Source organism: Hermetia illucens, chromosome 3 (genome assembly GCF_905115235.1).
Source record: "Hermetia illucens chromosome 3, iHerIll2.2.curated.20191125, whole genome shotgun sequence".
Classification (NCBI taxonomy): domain Eukaryota; kingdom Metazoa; phylum Arthropoda; class Insecta; order Diptera; family Stratiomyidae; genus Hermetia; species Hermetia illucens.
The window spans coordinates 151,910,921-151,931,603 of NC_051851.1; the positions used below are offsets into that span (position 1 = coordinate 151,910,921).

The 20,683-nt window shown below is 45.8% G+C and overlaps 2 protein-coding genes across 4 annotated transcripts in view; one reads left to right on the forward strand and one right to left on the reverse strand.

Annotated features, from left to right (window-relative positions):
• Positions 1-554: 554 nt before the first annotated feature.
• Positions 555-16,925, reverse strand: LOC119651881 (SWI/SNF-related matrix-associated actin-dependent regulator of chromatin subfamily A containing DEAD/H box 1 homolog). The gene is made up of 9 exons (XM_038055700.1): positions 16,739-16,925; positions 7,004-7,182; positions 6,481-6,951; positions 6,224-6,411; positions 2,264-2,596; positions 1,934-2,201; positions 1,736-1,870; positions 1,370-1,672; positions 555-1,308 (listed from the first exon to the last, which is right to left on the reverse strand). The coding sequence occupies exons 1-9, from the start codon at positions 16,800-16,802 to the stop codon at positions 697-699; spliced, it is 2,553 nt and encodes an 850-aa protein (XP_037911628.1). The 5' UTR covers positions 16,803-16,925; the 3' UTR covers positions 555-696.
• Positions 16,926-17,258: 333 nt separating this feature from the next.
• Positions 17,259-20,683, forward strand: part of LOC119650994 (glycoprotein-N-acetylgalactosamine 3-beta-galactosyltransferase 1-like) — a 43,112-nt gene continuing 39,687 nt past the window's right edge. For all 3 annotated transcript variants that reach the window (XM_038054267.1, XM_038054266.1, XM_038054270.1), the window contains exon 1: positions 17,259-17,397. The gene's annotated coding sequence lies outside the window, so the exon portion shown is untranslated. The remainder of the gene's footprint in view (positions 17,398-20,683) is intronic.

The following is a 20,683-nucleotide window of genomic DNA, read 5'->3' on the forward strand; positions in this document are numbered from 1 at the left end:
TTTCATGCCGCGGAGGGGTGAAGAAGTTGTGAACGGTAGAAATCTTCGACCTACGGAGGGAATGTGAAAAGCTCCGCTGTTTGGCACAACGTTTACACGCCCGCGAAGAGGCGTGCGCCATAAAGGCATAGTATAGATCAGCAGAAAGGAGACTACACGGCGCGATAAATAAAAGCAAAGCCCGCGGCTGGCAGAACCTAGTCAACGAGGTGTAAATGCGTAATGAATTTCTTCCACCAAACAAATTCAAACCGGGAGACGAGTGTTGCTGGTTTCTAAGATGTCGTGCCTGATACGCTCCGTGTTGAACACAGAACGGCTGCTGGTTTATAGTATCAACACTCTCATAGTAAATGTATGGAACAATTACTTTGTGTCTGCCACGTTGGCTGCATAAAGCGAACACGGCCAGGTGAGGGTTTCGGAGCAAGAGAGAGGAAACGAGATAGGGAGGTAGTCCATAGTGAGATTGAGTATAGAGGGTTCTTCCCATGGTATTAAAGCGCCTAACATAAATCGCTTCAAAATAAATTAAATGAAAACAACCGAAAACGTATAATCAAATGTTCTCATTTTATTTAAAGTCTTTCTCATCGAAACGTCCATCATTTAAACAAACATTATCATTTATGGAAATATATCTTCTGCAGTTACAATTAAATTAACGATAAATTATCTGACGAGTTACACTTAACTTTAAAAATCTCCTTGAGTATTTTCCGACAGCAAAGACTCCGCCGACTTGTCATCCATCCCCAAGGCCATTGTCAGTAAACGAACCATACACTTGTGCTCCTTCGCGTTATCATTTTCCGATGTGATTTCCATTTCTAACTTCAATTTTTCCTGAGCAACCATTAGCATGCCCTCCTCAATCGTTCCTTCCGATATCAAACGATAAATGTCCACTGGCTTTGTTTGACCCATTCGATGACATCGATCTTCAGCTTGTTTGTCATTGTACGGATTGAAATCGATGTCGTGGATGATTGCAGTGTCAGCTGCGGTCAGATTGATGCCCATACCGCCGGCTTTTGTGGAAAGGAGAAATACGAAAATTTCAGGATCTTCATTGAATCTATCTATCAGTTCCTGACGCTCGGTGACCACGGTCGAGCCGTCCAATCGTACGTAACCATAGTCACGAATAGTTAAGTAACGTTCAAGGATGTCAAGCATCATTGTGAATTGACTAAAGATGAGGATGCGGTGTCCCTCTTTCTTAAGTTTCGGTAACATTTTGTCTAGCTGCTGGAATTTTCCTGAATTAAGGATTGTTTCGTCTGGCAGATCCATGTCTGGAATATCCTAAGATAAAAAAATAATAATGATTGACTGCTGAATAAAATTAAACGCTCAAAATCCTCACGTGCTTCTCGATTATCTCAGATATTTGAAAATCCGAGAGATAAGCTAAATCCTCGAAAATATGCTGCGGATTATCACCCTTATATGTCGGACATCGCATTAGTTTTTTCGCGAGTTTTTCAACATCCTCATCGGTGTAGTAGTACCTCATGAGCAGCGGATGATTGGCCAGCTTCCGCATGTCCATCATAATCGTAACACCAGCACATTCACTCGTTCCCTTTATCACACCCTTACAATTAGAATAATACTCTACTAACGATTTGTAGTGTTCTTTTTGGTCGGACGACATAGGTACTTTGACCTGTAACGATCGGGAAGAAAGGATTAGTTCAAATAATCCTCACCACAGCCAATGATTGCTTACAATGTGTTCAGTTTTCTTCGGGAGGCATTGGAGCACATCCCGCTTGAGACGACGAAGCACGAACGGCTTCATAATGCGTTTGGCTTGGTCGATTTGCGTTTGCTCGAATGACGATGCATCCTCTGCAATTTTTTTCTAAACGAAACCAAAATGAGTAGATTCAAAGTTGCTTCCACGAACCAACACTTTACTCCATACCTTTTGAAACAAACTTCTGATATCCTCCGTGTTCCTAGCGAAGAACGAAGGCATAACGAAACACAAAAGCGACATCAGTTCTAGCAAATTGTTCTGCAACGGGGTCCCCGTAAGCAAGATCCTCATTTCGGCGTTTATTGTACTTAATTGCGAATAGCGTTGGGTGGTCATATTTTTAAGCATGTGAGCCTCATCAAAAACAACATAATGTAACTTAGTGACGCGGAACATTTTCCTTTCTTCGGGTGTTGATCCCATGGTGTGGTATCTGTTCCAAGACATTCCTCGGTTTAGATCAGCTAAAGATTATCTAAGAATCGTGAAACTTACGTGGTTAAGAGTACATCGATGTCCTTAAATCCCTGCTTGGCATATTTCGCTCTTAAAACACGACGTTCATCCTGGTTTCCATAATACTTTTCGACCACCAACTTCGGACTCCATCTGGCAAACTCACTGTCCCAATTGTCAAGGGTTGAGGATGGGACGACGATCAAATGACAACCTTTCGATAGATTATGCTCTTTGAGATACGATAAGAATGCGATAACTTGAACAGTTTTCCCTAATCCCATTTCATCCGCCAGAATTCCATTCATTTTTTCTTGGTGCATAATAATAAGCCAGTTGAGGCCAACCATTTGATAATCGGCAAGTTTTAAGCTGAAAGTGAAACAAGTATGAGAAAGGATATACATTCGCGTTGGATCTTCAACTTCAATTTCAAAACTGCAGTCTCTCCTTTAAATAGACATATTGGAACTAGTCATAGAGAAACTCGAAGTTTTTAAGTTTACTTTCGACAAGCACGTCCCGATGGCGACTGTAAAAGGTGGAATCTCGCACTACTAGACAGCCGTTGACTAGAGATATTGGTGGTCCGGCTAGATTCTGTTCCCCTTTCCCTTGAATTCCTCCTGCGCTCCAGCTCGCTGATCCCGGAGTCCTAGATAGGTGATAGCTGAATGGTATGATACTGTAGTGACCAGCGGCACCTGTCAGCGCACCTCAACTTCGCGTCGCGTATCAGCGGTTTCCAAACCTTCTCTTTTGCAGCAGTCCTATTACCATCCCGGGGAACACTCGACGTGTTTTTCCAGTTCGGGTGTCGCCCACGTGTCCTCCTCCCTAGAGCAGCAAATAGGGATGGTCGCGTGGGGGCCAGCAAAAACCGCTCCCCAATCTTCAAATTTTCATTCACGAGCTTTGGTCTCAAATTCTAACAAAATAATTCACCCTATTAACAAATAATCACCTGTTGTGGCGAACAAAGCGCAAATCGCTCGCAACTTAGCGACCAAGGGACAACAGTGTGCTTTTCGGAAATGGGTAGACGTCGGCAGTCAGCCACCCTTTCTCGTCTCGAGCTGCACCCTCTTACCGTCACCGCAACGAAAACAAATTGAAATATTTGAATTGTTTAAGTGAAATTTGAATCAATCAATGTGAATCAATTCAATAAAAGCGCACTTCTTTTTAGTCTGCTCTGCTGTCGCAGCTTTCGCTTCTTTTGGTTCGACTCCGCTCTGATTTTAATGCGCGCTCCACTACACTCCGCTCCAGCGATGTCCACGAAACAAAAGGGCGCATCATCTTTATGGCGCAAAAGTCCCGAGGCGTAGTTCCGCCAGCTCGCGGCGCAATTTGCGCGGGCCGGCGTCACATCTGACGGAACACGTTCCGATCATGCACTGGTTGGGTAAGACTCTGGTTCACTGGATATGTAGGCAGCAAACCGCCAACAAAATCCATGAAGTGCACTCGCGGCCCATCGCTGCATTGGCAACCACCATAACAAAACTTGCCGACACCGTGGCAGGTCGAAATCCGCATCTTGAAATAGGCGCTCGGGTAGTAGATCGTCAGGACCGTCGACAGGTACCATGGTATGCTAGTACCACCGACTGTCTGCGGAAAAAACTACAAAATGTACCAGCCCCTGCGCCTTTGGAACAGAAAACTAAACCTGTCCGTAGCCCTGGCGACAGCTACCCGAAGCGCAACATCACGTCGTGCTGGGGTTCGGTTTTCCCGGTATCCAAGTATGATCGATTAACGTCGCATGCTTTAAATTTTGCGGCAACAAATTGATCGTCGATCCACACTTATGGCTATAGGCAAGTAAATCTGAGTTTGGGACTTTGAAGCACGTATTCGTGGTGTTTTATTATAGCGGACGTTAGCACTCCCATTTTGGGCGCAGACTTCCTGTGCTACTATGATTTGTTAGTGGATCTGCAACGCAAGTCCATTGATCATTGATATCACCACCAACCTTACGTCATTAGGGATAATTTCCACCTGCCTATCCGACACTCCATCCATTGAAGATGTCACCGGCAAACGCGTTCGTGCCTTTTTAAAAAATATCGCAAGATAGTTACCGAGCGTAGCCTCTCCGAGCCAGTAAAGCATAATGTATAGCACCACATCAACACCACCTATTTTCTCTAAGGTGTGTTCACTACCCCCACAGAAGCTCGCTGTTGCGCGGAAAGAGTTTGGAGAGCTCCACAAGGAGGGTATATGCAGACCCTCAGACAGCTATTGGTCTTCACCATCAAACGGGGAATGGAGACCTTGTGGCGTCTATAGACGCTTAGACTTTTCCGCACCGATATCACATACCGCTCCAAGTCTGAGCATAAAGCGCACCTCGAGCCCATTTTTCAACATCTTCTTGAGGTCGGTCTTGTTCTCAACGTTGAAAAGTTCAAATTCTTCGAACCCCAGGTGAGATTTCTTGGCCACGATATTTCCCCTGAGGGCATCGAACCGGACCCGGACAAGGTGAAAGCAATTGCGAACTTCGCGGTTCCTAAAACTGTTAAGGATATGAGAATGTTCTTGAGAATGCTAAACTTCTATCGCCGTTTCTTGTCAAGTTCGTCCACCATCAACCGATCGTTAACAATTATCTGTCCCGGCCAAAAAACTGTCAGGGGCTATCCAGGTATTTGAGTCAACCAGGCAACAGTTGGTGGACACCACGCTTCTAGTATTTCCTCAACAAGATTCACCCCTAGCGGTTTTCGTCGATGCTTCAGACATCGGGAGAGTTGCTGCTCTTCACCAAAAGGTGAACAAAACCTGGGAGCCGCTAAGCTTCCTCTCAAAATAGTGGCACCCCGCCCAACGGAACTACAGTAACTACGATCGTGAGTTGTTAGCCACGTATCTCGCAATAAAATACTTTCGCTATTTCCTAGAAGGCAGTCCGTTCTCAGTGTTCACGGACCACAAGCTTCTTACATTTGCCTTCAAGCAGAAATCCAATAAAAAGCATCTCCTCGCCAACTCAGGCATCTGAGCTTCAAAAGCCAGTCGGGGCCCTCTTGGATTTTTTATGCAAAACGAGAAAAAGACAAAGAGTAGGGTCCCTAACATTTATCGCCAAGGCTGTACATAAAGATCAAGTCAAGTTCCGGGGGACTGCTCCAAGGTTGTATCGGATTTAATAGTTAACGTTCTTGTTACATCAAATCCAAAAATGGTATGGCTAATATGGCGACAGACGACAACAGCGCAAAAACCGGTATCCAGACATCCCGGTTGTGCGCCGAGGTCCACCAATTCGATATCCCTAAAAGCTGTCTGGCCTCCTGACCTACACGCTACATCGCTCCATCTCAGGCAGGGTGTTCCTATTCGCTTTCCATCATGCCTTTTTGTAGCCAAAAGGTCCGTGGAAAACTCTTGATCCATGTTCCCATTCACGGTGTTTTTGAAGTGCAGTAGCGTTCGGCGATTCCTATTGCATTCAAGTGTTTTACTGTTGCATTTCCTGGTAGCGGCAGCCGACACCTCAATGGTAAGTTTATTGAAAACATTGAAGGGAAATAATAAATGTTCCCCAGATTTTTGTTGTGGATTTTAAAAACACAACTTGATTTAATAGCAAGCAGTAGTAGATGCCTTTTTAAAGGAAAACGCATAACCTGTTCACCATTGGAAAGATACCAACGATCCTTTCTTTCTTAGAAGATGTGTAGCGGAACGTTTTCGAATTTCTACATCATAACACGAGTCAGAGCCGTTTGGGCGCAAGTCAACGACGAAACAAGGACTACTGGTCCTATAAAAACAACGGCGAGTAACTACTTGGACGATAAGTTCTTAATACGCCATCATACCATCAATAGGAGAAATAGTCTAGGAGACCGAGGAAAACCAACGTCACACCACCGGTCATCGGACCGGCTTGACTATGATTTAGCCTCTTTAGAACTTCTTTGATTTTGACTCGAAAATGAACAACCGTAAAACCTCAAATAAAAACCGTTTACTTACCTCGTACTCAAAATTGAAGGCTGCTCCGTTACGCCACTTCCCCCAACTGCAATAGCTGTTTCGAGACGTTTAACCATTTTATTACAACGATTCATAATTTTCGCAACATTCGCGCGTTTTACTAGTAAATCCTGACAATTATTCAATATATCAGGAGATAGAGCCTTGTTGGTTTCGAATTTCTCCCTCTGCAAACGATTAGAAAAATATTAACAACGAAATTGATCTCCCTCAATTGATGTGACAAAAATCCTTACGAGTTCATTCCAGTCGGAAAACGGACGAGATTCTAAGATTGCAGCGATCTTCTTCTCCGAACACGACTTCACCGACATCAACTCATTTTGAGTTGCTGAATTGAGAAAGTCTAAAACAGACTTTCTTTGGCCCCACACCTCTTCCGGAACGTCATAGTCGTCACTGTCCTCATCACTGTCGTATACTGGGTGATCACAAGTCTCCATTGGAGCATCATCGACATCATCACAGTCTGCATCGGAAAATTCTGATGATTTCTTCTTTGCTAAACTGTGATTTCCGTTGGCGTGTGGTTGCGGTTGCTGTGGCTGTGTAGTCATTGTCGTGGAATTCTTATGATTGGATTCTGATTTTATGCTACTAATGGTCACTGGTAGGCTGCCTTTGTTTTTAATTATGTGTCTTTCTTTTAAATCGCGAATGGCTCTGGATACGTCCCAGTTGAATTTTAGTAAGGTGTCTTGCAGAATCTAAAATAAATTAAATATAGAAGTAACCTAATGCATTAATAAAGTGAATTACCATCGGATCCACACTTGGAGCTATCTTAGATGCTGACAAGAAACGCCTTTCCTTTTCATCCTTTGAAAGTTCAAATTTCGCTTTTTTGTTTCCGGGCGACTGGGGTTCATTTTCACTGTCACTGTCCTGTATAGCTTGCAATCTTTTACGGCCTGGAATCATACCTAAACTCTGTTCACCTAAAATTGAATGATAAAGAAACTTTTAGGTATGCAATAATGCGGGAACGAACAATTTCTTACTTCGAAATTATTTTAGGAGAGATTTCTATGCTATATTGTGGCCGGTAGCAATTTTCATACATTGTACAAAATCTGAGCCAGATGCTCAGTATTATATGCAAAAGTTTGCATTAGCAAATCGACATAGACAACTCTTCAGAAAAAGATCGGGCACTAAGATGAACGAAGTGTCTCTGAAATATCCAGCAAACTTCTTCGAGAAGAAACATAACGGCTGCCAGCTTTGGTTTACCTTCTGATCAAGAACAGCCCCTACGACGATGTCTAAGGCATCTAAGGTGGTTTCAAAAAACTTCCAGATTAATTTCGTTAACCACGTATGTGATGACAACACCAAAATGGCAAAACTAACCAAACAATCAACAGGGAGATAGGGAAGTTATATGGTGCTCTGCATACTTCGCCCCTTTGACGAAGCACAAAGTAAAGTAAAAGTAAAAGCATCGAGGTAGTAGCAGGATGTGATATCAACGCCAACGTATGCAAGAGGATCGAAACTATTGAAGTATCTGGTAGGAACTGACCTACAGATCTTTAATTTGGGCAATGAACCCACTTCCTTCAACGTGATCAGGCGATAGGTCATCGACACCACGGTGGTATTCTTTGATATAGCAGCTCTTGTCGGAAAATGAAGAATATCAAACGATATAACACCCTACAACCACTCCATTTCGGAATCTGCGGAAGACAGATTGAGCAACAAATAAAATAGAACTGAGCGCCCGAGCTGCGATCCCTAGGAGGCACATCAAATCCATTGCTGCAATTGTAACAACCCAGATGATCACAACTAGCATAAGAAAAGCTTCCGATAAAAGTTTAAAGTTTAAAGATTCAAGATATCAAAGAAGGGTAAAACGCCTTCGAAGTTGGAAAAAAAGAGAAGGCAAGAGTGCCCCTCAATCGAGCCCAGAGCATTCTAGGTACGAAGGCAGTGGTTTCCAGCCTAGAACCCATGTACACCTGTGGCGCGGCAGGGATTCGCAGCATTCGAAATTTATTTCGAATGTTGCGAGCGAATAGATGGCGCGGATCTATCCACTTTGCGTGGCACACCAATGGAGTGGAAGATCTCAGAAAAGTGTGCGATGAATAATTTTGTTTTTTGAGACCTGTCACTAAAAATTTAATTATTCAGTGGGACTTAAAAAAGTTTGTAGATAGATATCAAGTTGGGAATTGAGGAGAGAAGTCTTTTTGAGTTCGTTGAATTAAATAGAATGTTAAGTGAACATTAATGAAAACAACATATGAATTGTTAATTTAAAAATATCTTAAATATTTATAAGGATTGTTGAAATGAGAAGTGGTGTTAATTACTTAACGGATTATTAAAATAAAAAAGTAATTGGATTACTTAATTGGCGACCCCGACGTGCCGCTGCAGCCTCCATATGAGGGCCCGTACCGCGTTCTCGAGCGGGGAGAACATTTCTTCCAGCTCGAGATCGGTGGTCACAAAAAGGCGGTCTCTTTGTCCAGGCTGAAACCCGCGTGCGCCCCGAAGCAACGTCGTGTCCGCTTTGTGGATTAACGGCGAACGAAGTTCGGGGATCAGTCGCTGAAACCCCCTAGGTTTCATCTGGGGGCGGAGTGATGTGGCGCGGCAGGATTCGCAGCATTCGAAATTTATTTCGAATGTTGCGAGCGAATAGATGGCGCGGATCTATCCACTTTGCGTGGCACACCAATGGAGTGGAAGATCTCAGAAAAGTGTGCGATGAATAATTTTGTTTTTTGAGACCTGTCACTAAAAATTTAATTATTCAGTGGGACTTAAAAAAGTTTGTAGATAGATATCAAGTTGGGAATTGAGGAGAGAAGTCTTTTTGAGTTCGTTGAATTAAATAGAATGTTAAGTGTACATTAATGAAAACAACATATGAATTGTTAATTTAAAAATATCTTAAATATTTATAAGGATTGTTGAAATGAGAAGTGGTGTTAATTACTTAACGGATTATTAAAATAAAAAAGTAATTGGATTACTTAACACCCTTGAAATAAGAGACCTGGATTCTCTCACTAATACTACTTCCGTACATGGAAGAGATGATAAAAAGGGATCACCCAGATGTGGGCAACCCTAAGGTTACGTCTGTTACCTCTAGAGGAGAAAAATTTGCCATTGTTACTGTCCCTGAGAAGACAGCGAGCCAACTTCTGTATTGCGGGAAAATAAAGATTGGATGGATTTGCAGAATAAGGCGAAGGGCAGTTCCAATCCGCTGTTTTAAGTGCTCGGCATATGGACATATAGCAGGGGCTTGTAAGGGGCAGGACAAAAAGCAATTTGTGTTACAAATGTGGCGTACCCAAGCACAAAGCGAAGACTTATGATTCGGCAAAGTGCTGTGTCCTTTACAAGGGCCGCGGTCTGCCAAAAGAAGATGTGGTTCATGCTCCCGGTTCTGGGCACTGCTAGGTCTTAATAAAAAGTTACAGAATGTAAATAGTCAAGCACTATGATCCACACCTTGCAAGCAAACATGCGTAGGACTGCAACTGCTCATGACCTGATGGGGCAGATGTTAGAAGAAAGAAGAATTGACTTGTTGCTTCTCGGCGAACAGTATCGAGATAGGAGCTCACCATCGTGGTACGCCGATATATTTGGCACTTCTGCCAGGAGAATTCTAATCGGAGGAGACTTTAAAGTCAGGGTCCCCGAATGGGGCATGCCTCAACCAGATTCTCGAGGCACATTCTTAATGAAAAACTGCAGATGGAGAAGAATGAAGGCGACTCCGCTGCGCCTAAAAACGGAACAAATCGTACTAACTGGTCCTCTAGGTTGGGGGTTGTGTATGGTCGACTACCCTACACGAAAAGCAGACGTTACGAAGCCTAGGACAAAATGAATAACGATTTGCGCATTTTCTCATGGACCGTATGTTTGCTGTACAGACTGAATACTGCTCAGCAACTGGCCGATACCCTGTCCCAATATAAGGCTGATGTAGTAGCGTTGCAAGAGATTCGCCAGCCAGAGACCGGTTTCCTGGAAAAGAGCCACTACACCATATATTATAGTGGCCATCCAGTAAACCATGTACTTGGAGTAGGTTTCTTAATCAAGCAAAAATGAAACCTGCTATTATAGGCTTTGAAAATAATTTGAAAATATTCAACGAAGGCTGAAATATAGGCCTCATAAACGTTCACGCCCCTATAGAGAAGACTGCAAAGTCGGAGAAGGATACATTCTATGAGGCAATTGAATGAAACCTCGAAGTCTGTCGCGAGTATGATATCAACATCATACTTGGAGATTTTAATAGTCAAGTAGGGACGGAGCCCGTACTCAGACGATACGTCGGCTCCCATCACTACCAATGATAACTGACTGAGGATTATTCAGTTAGCAGTGTCACACGAAATGGTTGTTGGAAGTACCTGATTTGCGCGGAAAGCGTTCCACAAACAATATACGTGGGCCTCTCCAGACGGGACCACTTTCACCCAAATTGACCACGTGTTGATCGAACGCCGCCACCTCTCAGCCTTGATCAATGTCAGAACATATAGGGGGGCCAATATATACTCGGGTCGCTATCTTGTTGGCATGATGCTACGACCTCGAATAACAACACCACCCAGAATCCCCTCTGACAATCAGGTGAGAGTTAATTCTGAAGCCATCCACAAAACAGCCCTCCGCGGCACCTATAAGAGGGAAATGGATGCCGCAATAACCGCAGTTAACAGAGGACCTGGAGATGAAGCATCAACAAATGATATTCACACCATCTGAAGAATGTTATAAATACGGCCGCCAATATATTTGGCGGTCGGAACGGCTGGTTTGACGATGAATGTAAGCTAGCAACGGAACATACCGAGTAATGCTGCACTCTCAAAAAACGCGGGCACGCGCGGCGACTTATCACGAACTCCGGCGAGCGGAGAAGCGAGTTCACAGACGGAAAAAGGAAGTCTGGGAGAACCATCAGGTCTGTGAATTCGAAAAGTACAGTGAGCAACCGCACGAGGTGCGGAAGTTTTACCAACAAGTTAGCAGGATGAAGCCTTACACACCTCGATGCTCATCTTGCCGAGACAAAGAGGGAAATCTGATTACCAACAGAATATTCATATTGGAGCGATGGGTTGAGATTTTGATGAACTGCTCAACAAACAAAATAGCGACGAATTGGAGTTCCCGCCAACTGAAGACGACGGATAAATGCTACCACTACCAAGCATAGAAGAAACAGTCCGTGCAATTCATCGGCTTAAAAATCATAAGTCGCCAGGAGTCGATGGAATTGCAGCCGAATTGGTTAAATATGGAGGCGGCTAATTACACCAAGTGGTTCATTGTGGGACAGCGAATCAATGCCTGACGACTGGCAAAGAGGCACTATCTAAGATGGAACGATGGCGTAGGCCAAAACGCCAGGCAGATTTGTTGCGCCGTTGATGATAATATATAAGTATATCTTGTAGTTTAAAAGAAATATGAAGGAATATTTTGAGTGTTTAGCCATATACCAATGGAAAAATGTGCATAGAAAGCTTTTCACATAAGATGAACACAACCTTTATACCCGAAGCACCAGTTTTCGATATTCCGAATTATTTTCACTGTTTCTGGCCCACGGTGAGAGAGCGTCTGATAAGTTTTTTCACTAAAACCTTATTCTAGACTTCCGGGATTGCTCTGCCGGCCTCGTGGCTGTCACCCCGATACCAACAGGTAGGCGAGCCACTCAGGCGGGTGAGTTTCACTTCGTGATGAATTATATTATTCTGGTGCGGACCTCGGACGAATCTTCGTTAATCGACTCGCGCCACCACAGACCAGAAGCAGACAAAAGAATGTTTTTTTTTTCAATCGGCCCGATCCGCCATCAAGTGCATGGCGGATTCAGGACTACCATACATTACTAAACATAAACTTTGTTAGCCAGGTTCATCAGTTTGTGGCGCAACGGAGTTAACAACATTAGACATTTATTTTTGACGAAGTTGGCGAGCTGAAGAGTGAAATAGCCGCGCTGGTGGCCAATAGGGCTGAAATGAGGGCGACACTGGATGCTCAGCGTTCGGACATCTGCTCGAAAAGGGCGATCGTCGTCAGGACAGCCTACATACCGAGGTATTTGTTGATACCATCGCAGATTCGGCGAAAAAGCTGCCAGATGTACGACCCTGTGTAAATTCGCGTCCACCTCAAAAAACTAGGTCCGCGGGGGGTCTTGTCGACGGCCACCCAGAACGCAGCGCCACGTCGCCTAACAATTTATGACCCTCTCAGCAGGCGCAGTTATCTCTATACTACTGGTGCGGAGGTTTCGGTTCTTCCCGTACCCCAGCACCATCGGCTATTTCCTCAACCGTTGAAACTGGCGGCAAATTCCTCCCGAATTAACACCTACGGGTATAGGCAAGTGGACGTGAGTCTTGGCTTGCACAGGACGTTTTCGTGGCGATTCATACGGATGTCAGCTTCCCTATTTTAGGCGCAGACTTCTTGTGGGTTGCTGCTGGACTTACAGAACAGGTCCCTTATAGACTCCACCACCAACCTTAATTCGTCAGGACAAATCTCATTTCATCCTAACAACAATCTTTCCGTACTTTTGCAGGAAATTACTGACTCTCGTGTTCGGGCACTTCTCTAAAAATTCAGCCAGATTACTACCGAATGTAGTCTCTCTAAACCAATGAAGCACAATGTGCAGCACCACATTAACACTACTGGTTCCCCTATCTTCTCGAAGGTGCAGCCCCTACCACCCTAAAACCTGGCTATTGCACGGAAGCAGTTTGAACAACTTATGCAACAGGGTATCTGCAGACTTTCGGACAGCTGTTGGTCTTCTCCACTCCATATGATCCCTAAGTCAAATGGCGAATGGCGCCCCTGTGGAGATTACAGAAGGTTAAACGCGCAGACTGTTCCTGGCCAATATCCCATTCCACTCATCTACGACTTTGCGCATAATCTCGCAAACTGCCGCATCTTTTCGACCAAGGACTATCATCAAATCCCTGTAGCTCCAGAAGACATTCAAAAGACGGCAATATGTACACCCTTTGGGCTCTACGAGTTCACACGGATGACTTTCGGATTGTGCAATGCGGCGCAAACCTTTTAAAGGTTCATCCACTCGGTCCTGCGAAACCTCGACTTCTGTTTCGTATATTTAGATGATGTTTTTGCCGCTTCTTCCTCAGAGTCTGAGCACTTAGCCCATCTCGAGTGAATTTTTCAACGTCTTCTTGAGGCCGGTTTAGTCCTAAACTTTGATAAATGCAAGTTTCTCCAAACACAGGTGAGATTCCTCGGCTACTTCATTTCCCCTGACGGAATACAGCCCGACCCAGACCCAGGTGCAAGCGATCTCAAGCTGTCCGCGTTCGAAAACCTTGAAGGATTTGCGGAGGTTCTTGAGCATGCTAAACTTCTATCGTCGTTTTCTGCTCAAGGCAGCCCAACGCTAGTCCGTTTTGAACGCGTACTTGTCTGGCCCCAAAACAAAGGACACACGAGAGATTGTGTGGTCTGAAGAGGCTGTCCGCGCATTCGATAAATCCCGACAGCAACTGGCTGATGCTACACTCTTGGCATTTCCTCGACTGCACTGACATCGCAGGTACTATTCTTCACCAAAAGGTGAACCAAGTCTGGCAGCCGTTAAGCTTCTTCTCCAGACAGTCTCCAGACGGAACTACAGCATCTACGATTGAGAACTGCTCGCCGCGTATTTGAGTATTAAGTACTTCCATTTCTCCCTAGAAGGCAGGCCGCTCACAGTGTCCACGGCCCATAAGCCTCTCACATATGCTTTGAAACAGAAGCCCGACAAAGCGTCCCCTCGTCAGCTTCGACACCTGAGCTTTATAAGCCAGTTTACGTCAGACATCCAGCACGTGTTCGGCAAGGACAACATAGTTGCTGACGCTTTGTCTCGTGTCTCCGAGGTTAACATCCCCGTCTCACTCGATTTCTCGGCTATTGCCAAGGCGCAGGAGGATGACGCAGCACTTCAGAGCCTCAAATCCAACCCCAAATGTAAATTTCGGCTCGAACCTCTCTCTCTCTCTGCTGCGAATACTCGGAAAAGGGACCTTGGCCATACATTCCGGCCACCTTTTGCAAGGAAGTGTTCCACCCGGTTCACGATGTAGCGCATCCAGGCATCAGGACGTCAAATCGGTTAGTCACCGAGGAATACTTCTGGCCCTCCATGAATAGGGACATCAACTCCTGGGCCAGAGAGTGCATCGCATATCAAAAGTGTAAGGTCACCAGGCATGTAAGAAAAAAAGTGGGCTCATGTCCTCGGACCACCAAGCGGTTCCATACCATACACCTCGACATTGTGGGCTCTTTGCGAGACTCCCGCATTTACAAGTATTGCCTTACAATCATCGACAGGTTTACGCGGTGGCCTGAGGCAATACCTCTGAAGGACGTTACCGCGCAATCTTGTGCCGAACCAATCTGTCGAGAGTGGATCTCTCGCTTTGATGTCCCTGCAGTGATCATCACTGACCAGGGAATGCAATTTGAGTCCTCTCTTTTTTCGGAGTTAGGCAAACTCCTGGGATTCAAACGCCAGCAAACTACGGCTTATCACCCGCAATCCAATGGGATGCTAGAGCGTTGGCATCGGACGTTGAAAGCCGCTAATATGGCTCGCGAGGATCCGTCCTGGACTCAGGTCTTACCTCTCGTCCTACGAACAACCCGCCGAGAGGAATTTGCTGCCAACCCCGGGGAGCTGGTATACGGGGAGAACCCAAGACTGCCAAGTGATCCGGGTTTCATCAAGAGATCGGGTCTCACAGATTCAGGATTGCTGCGCCTGCTAAAAAACAAACTTTGCCACATTAAAGCCACACCTCCCACACGACATTCGTCCGCACCTGCCTGCGCGCCCAAGGAGCTGGACACGTGCACGCACGTCCTGGTCAGGACGGATGCTGTCCGGAAGCCACTGTAGCCTCCATACGAAAACCAGTACCGTGTTCTCGAGCGTGGAGAGCATTTCTTCCAGTTCGAGATCGGGGGACAGAAAAAGGCTGTCTCCTTGTCCAGGCTGAAGCCCATTTGCGCCCCAAATCAAGGTCGCGTTCGCTTCGCCGTATGATGGGGAACGCAGTTCCGAGTTCAGTCGCTGAAATCCCCAGGTTTCATCTGGGGGCGGAGTCATATGGCGCAGTTTATGCCATCATTAAGAGCGGCACAGAGGGCCCAATTGATCCACGCAAAAACCACCCTCACTACGAAATTAGCACGGAAAAACATAAAAAGCTACTTCGAGGTAAATCGTGGGAAACAAGTTCAAACCCATTACCCACCCCATTAGTGACCAGCAATCATGAAATATAACCAAAAAGGAATCAATCGGTTTAATTTATCGATACAATGAGACAAATGGTTATCGTCGGAAGAGACTACAGAATGGGGCCCGCTAAACCTGTGAGAATTTCATAATACAATTTGGACAGACTGACGAATGCTGCCTTTCCCCCCGTCTGGACGCGCCTCCCCTCATGAGCCCTACGGAATGGTGCAATGGAAAAAAACTGTAGCACAGCCATCATTCCTCAACGCAATGTAAAATTCATGGGAAAGGGTTCCGTCTCCCTCAAATTCCACTAAATGTTGTGTACCTACAAGCGCAGAACAAATTGAAGTCGCTTGAGCTCCTCTGCTCACATCAAACCCTTCCCGACATTATCTGCTCGGCTTGCTTGGGTCGACTCAATGTCACTGAAAATGAAAAAAATTTCCACCAATTTCCATTTGGTAGAATTTAGGACGCTTTGAATTGATACACTTCGGAGTATTCTTGTTGTACGTGACAAAACTTTGAAGGGGACTAGGCAAATTATGGTGTGTTGACCCTTTCAGTGGACTCCATTGTCCACATGCCCCGAGTGAGGTTGCGGGGCTGTTCTTGGAATCACCTGGGGATTTTCCATCCCCTGTAAAGGGGGCTTTACACGCAACGATACATTGTAGCAATTTATCGTAACGATCAGATTGTTACAATTTATCGTTGTGTGTAAACGGGAGATTGTAGCGATTTATTGGGATTGGAGTTGGAGTGGATGGTTGATGCCGGCCGGCATCAATTTCTGGGAATCGTAACGATTCTTCACCTTTCTCACCAAACAACCGATGTACAGCGACAGCAACACTACTTCCTCCATGGTTAAAGCTTTTATAAAGACTGGGGGGTCGATGTAGGGTGACATTTGACAAGAAATCGTTACAATTTAGCGTAGCGTGTAAACAGTGCTCTACTCTTTCGATTTGTTGGAGCGATAAATCGTTCAATGAATTGTTACGAGTTATCGTTGCGTGTAAAGCCCCCTTAACGGACGCCAGGTACTCGCCCCGTTCGCGTGACCACTCTGGCCAATTGGACTGATCGTTCTATCAAATTCCCAATAAACAAAACAAAAATACACTCAACCACGGAGGCCCAGGGCTAGCATCGATTTCTAAAACTCTCGACCGCATACTTACTGGCGTCTTTGTCCAGGCGAAATTGTTTTAAGTTACTCAGTGATGGCTTTGTACTTGACGACATCCTAGCTACGGTTTATTTCTCGAGTCCGATATTAAACTATTGTTAACCACTTGCGCTAAGGGAAACACATCCACGGCAGACGCGTCCACTCGTCCGTCATCCAACAAACACACGAAATATGGGCTCTGGGAATACCGAAACAGCGCGAAATCTGACAAGTTGTGTGGATGCCAGGTGTGTTCGGAAAGTGTCAAATTGGAACAGATGGACGGTGAGCCCAAGCAGCTGTTAATACGCGCCAAGTGAAGATACGTTTTATGTAGATATTATTAATAGCCTTTGATCAACTGCTCGCATATGGATTGTCCTTCAAACTATCTATTAATAAAACTGCCCCTTGCCGGACTTAATAAAAATTAACGAAAAGAAAACGCCTTCGAGCCAAGAAAACTCAACTCCGCCATAACATAACATTTGATTTCCCGCTGGTAGATCACCGATAAACGTCAACTGCAAAAAAAATGACATTTATCAAATGTCAGTCACAAATTTGTTTTGTGCTGCTCGTTTGAGGTTGCTTATCGTTTTTCAACCGTCCAAAGTGTGAATCCGGCGATTCGCGGTTGAATAAACATGAGTCGGCGACGGTGAAGTGGTGAGTAAGAAGTGATAGAGTTTCTTTGGTTTATCGTGGGTTTGTGAAGTTGAGGGTGTTATTAGAGCAGCTGAGCAATGTCCTCTCGTGGAAATGGTAAAATCTGATTGCTTGAGCAAAAGAGTGTCCCCGGACGATAGTATCATCTAATAAGAGTCGTTACGAGTGCAGTGCTTTTGCGTATTATGGTGGAGGCGACTGGGTCAAATTCTGTGCAATGCGAAGCTGTAAATTAGTTAAATGTGAGTGCTCTCCAGTGGAAGGGAGTCGAGGGTGTCCTGCAGGTAGTGAGGGTATCCCAATCAATTTTACTGACCAATGTTGCAAAAAAGAGAGATTTAGCCCTAGTTTCCACAATGCAACAAGATTATATTAGGACAATAGACCTCCTTTTCGGGGGGAAGAGGATGAGAAGCATCTACAAACTGTAGAAGGCTTTAGATTATAAAATTCCAATTAGAGTCGATTTAAAGATTGTAGATGTTTGTATGTTCCTGTGTCACTATAGAAATACGAAAGATCGAATCCTGTTTTAGAATTCACCATAATAAAATTAGTTTTAATCCCTCATTCCAAGAGGAATCATTTGACATCTTTGAAACCCACGCTTCCTAGAACGTTTATTGACAAAATTGAAACTCATTTTGGAAAACTTTCCCCTGCATTGGTATAAATAAAAGGGGGGCGAGGAATTTTATATATTACCTACTTAGAATCCGATGACGATACGCGATAGGACATTGCCTTGCGTCTGCCAGCACGAAGTCTTGCAGCGGACCTGCCTGTGAGCCGCATTGCATCTGCTGAAACCATGCGCGTGACCACCAAAATCGGGATGCGCCTATCATTACTGCAAGACGATGCAGTTAACTATTCCCAGGTGGAGAGTGAGGGTTTGACGCCCAAGTGGGAGATTAAATGCAGCAATAGAAGTCACTGAGTTGCCTAGCATATCTGTCCATCTTACGGAAATGAAGGCATTTCTGACATCAAGCGTTATGAGGAGCTCTATCCATCGAGATTGGCGGCTGTGTGCCTCGGCTCGATGAACCGCATCTACGACCTCCATAACAGCATCCACTGTAGATCTCTCTGTTCTGAACCCGAGCTGCCTTGGGGATAAGTGCCCGGCAGCGCGGAACGTTTTAGCGAGTCTACCCCTGATGAGCTTCTCGAGCACTTTTCCGGCTGTGTCAAGCATACACAGTGGTCGGTACGCAGACGGGAGCTCCGGGTCTCCTTTACCCTTATTGATCAACGTGAGTCTGGCCACTTTCCAGCGACAAGGAAAAATGCCCTCCTTTAAGCAAGCGTTGAACACTTCAAGCAGCAATTCTGGCCGTTGGCGGAACACCAGGTTGTAAACTTCCGCCGGGATGCCATCAGGGTCTGGCGCCTTCCTGGTTTCATAGTGAGAACCGCTTTCTCGAGCGCTCTCACTGTGAAAAGGGGGCAATCCTCGATGTTTTCCACGCTATTTCCATCAACCCGTGCAAACGTTGTGCTAAACGGCGGAGCTTATGACACTCCCTCCGTAGGACGACAATTTCTGCCGTTCACCAGTACATAGTAAGATTGTCGCGGCTGGGGACCCTCCGGGGCATGGAAGCTTCACACGCCATCGTTATCAGGTTCATCACTGAATTTACGACGGTGTCAGCTGCGACACTAGCATCCCCCGGAGTGCACTCCAGTGCGGCCCTGCCTGCTCTAAGAGCTTCGACGAAGTCCCCGATGTTCACCCTCGCGACATTCCACAGGCAGGGGGAGCGTCGCGTTGGTGCTCGCTGGAAAGTAGCGTCAACCACTTCGAACGTGATGTACTGGTGATCACTTTCCGAGAAGTTTTCTAGGACTCGCCAGCCGTCCACCGATGATACCAGAGATTCCGATACAAAAGATGTAAGGAATGCTTCCTTTACAGCCTGGGCGCCGAAACGTTGGCGTGGATCCGGTGTTTAAAACTACGAGACCGGTTCTCGCCGCCATTTCCAGAATCCGTTTCCCTCTGGAGTCTGACTGAGGCATGCCCCATTCAAGAGCCCTGACATTAAAATCGCCGTCTACCAGGATTCGTCCCTCCGTGCTTAAAACGGCGTCCTCCAGAGTATCAAGCCGGCGCCGAAAGTCCGGCATCGTCTCGTTCAGCGTTAGGTAAACGCTAAAACACGTTATCCCTAAACCGCGTCCCCGGCCTTCGGCAAGAACACAAAGTCGAACGTCGTCCCGAACCCAGATGGCAGCGGTGCCCGATAAGTCGAGATGCCATGAGGATGTTTCCTTGTTTCGATGTTGCTCGCTAATCAACACTAGATCAGCATTTACTTCCGCAGCGAACTGTGCTAGCAACTGGTGAGCGTTGCACTCCAGTGCACGTTAATTTGCAGAATGCGCATCATGCCGTTCACACCCTCGCCCTCTCCAATTCCGCCCTGAAGATCGGACACCGTCCCGAGCCCGCAGTGTGTGCGACGCTTTCACCAGACGCGCCACGATTTCTGCAGAACTCGCAACTGCAACTCTCGCTTTCATTGCAGGTCTTCGCTTGATGACCCACTTGGCCGCATCTTCGGAATGCTGTCCTCTTGTCCGGTCCTTTCACGCTGCTGATGTGTGTCCTTAGTCCAAACACCTGTAGCACTTGGTGGGGACTATCCGCCTTCGCACCCTGCATACTACCCATCCGATTTTGATTTTCCCGTTGCTAAGGAGTTTCCTCGCATATTGCTCAGGGACTTCCACCACGGCGAGCTTTTGGCCTCGAGTATTTACAGAGGTGATACCTACCCGGGCATTGGTTACATCTGGGCATTCACGTTTTAGCGCCTCCTCTACTTCGACCTTTTCTCTGAGGCAGTCAATATCCCGGATTTCTAGAGAGGACATGGGCTCTAGGCTGGAAACAAGAGTCTTCTCCCCCAATAGCCCCTTGACCCCTTCGCAGAACGTACTCTTGTTAGTCGTGTTTTTGCCCAGTTCGACGAGAACGCCGCCACTCCTTGTTTTCCATATGGAAAATACCTCTGCTCCGTTGTCTTCGGGTTTCGTCCTGTAGCGGATTTCACTAAGGACTTCCGCAAATGTCTTACCTTCCGTCGGCTTAATGAGCAGAGCCCACGGTCTAGTCCTTTTTCGCTTCCTCGTCTTTTCTTCTCCTGGCTTTTGGTTGGCAGCTTTCTTGTCTTTGGACAGACGGTGATTGCCGATTTGATAATCTCGGCTGGAACGACTGCATATCCTCCAAGCAAAGTTCTAACTCACAGTTCTCTTCTTTGGCAGGGAAGTG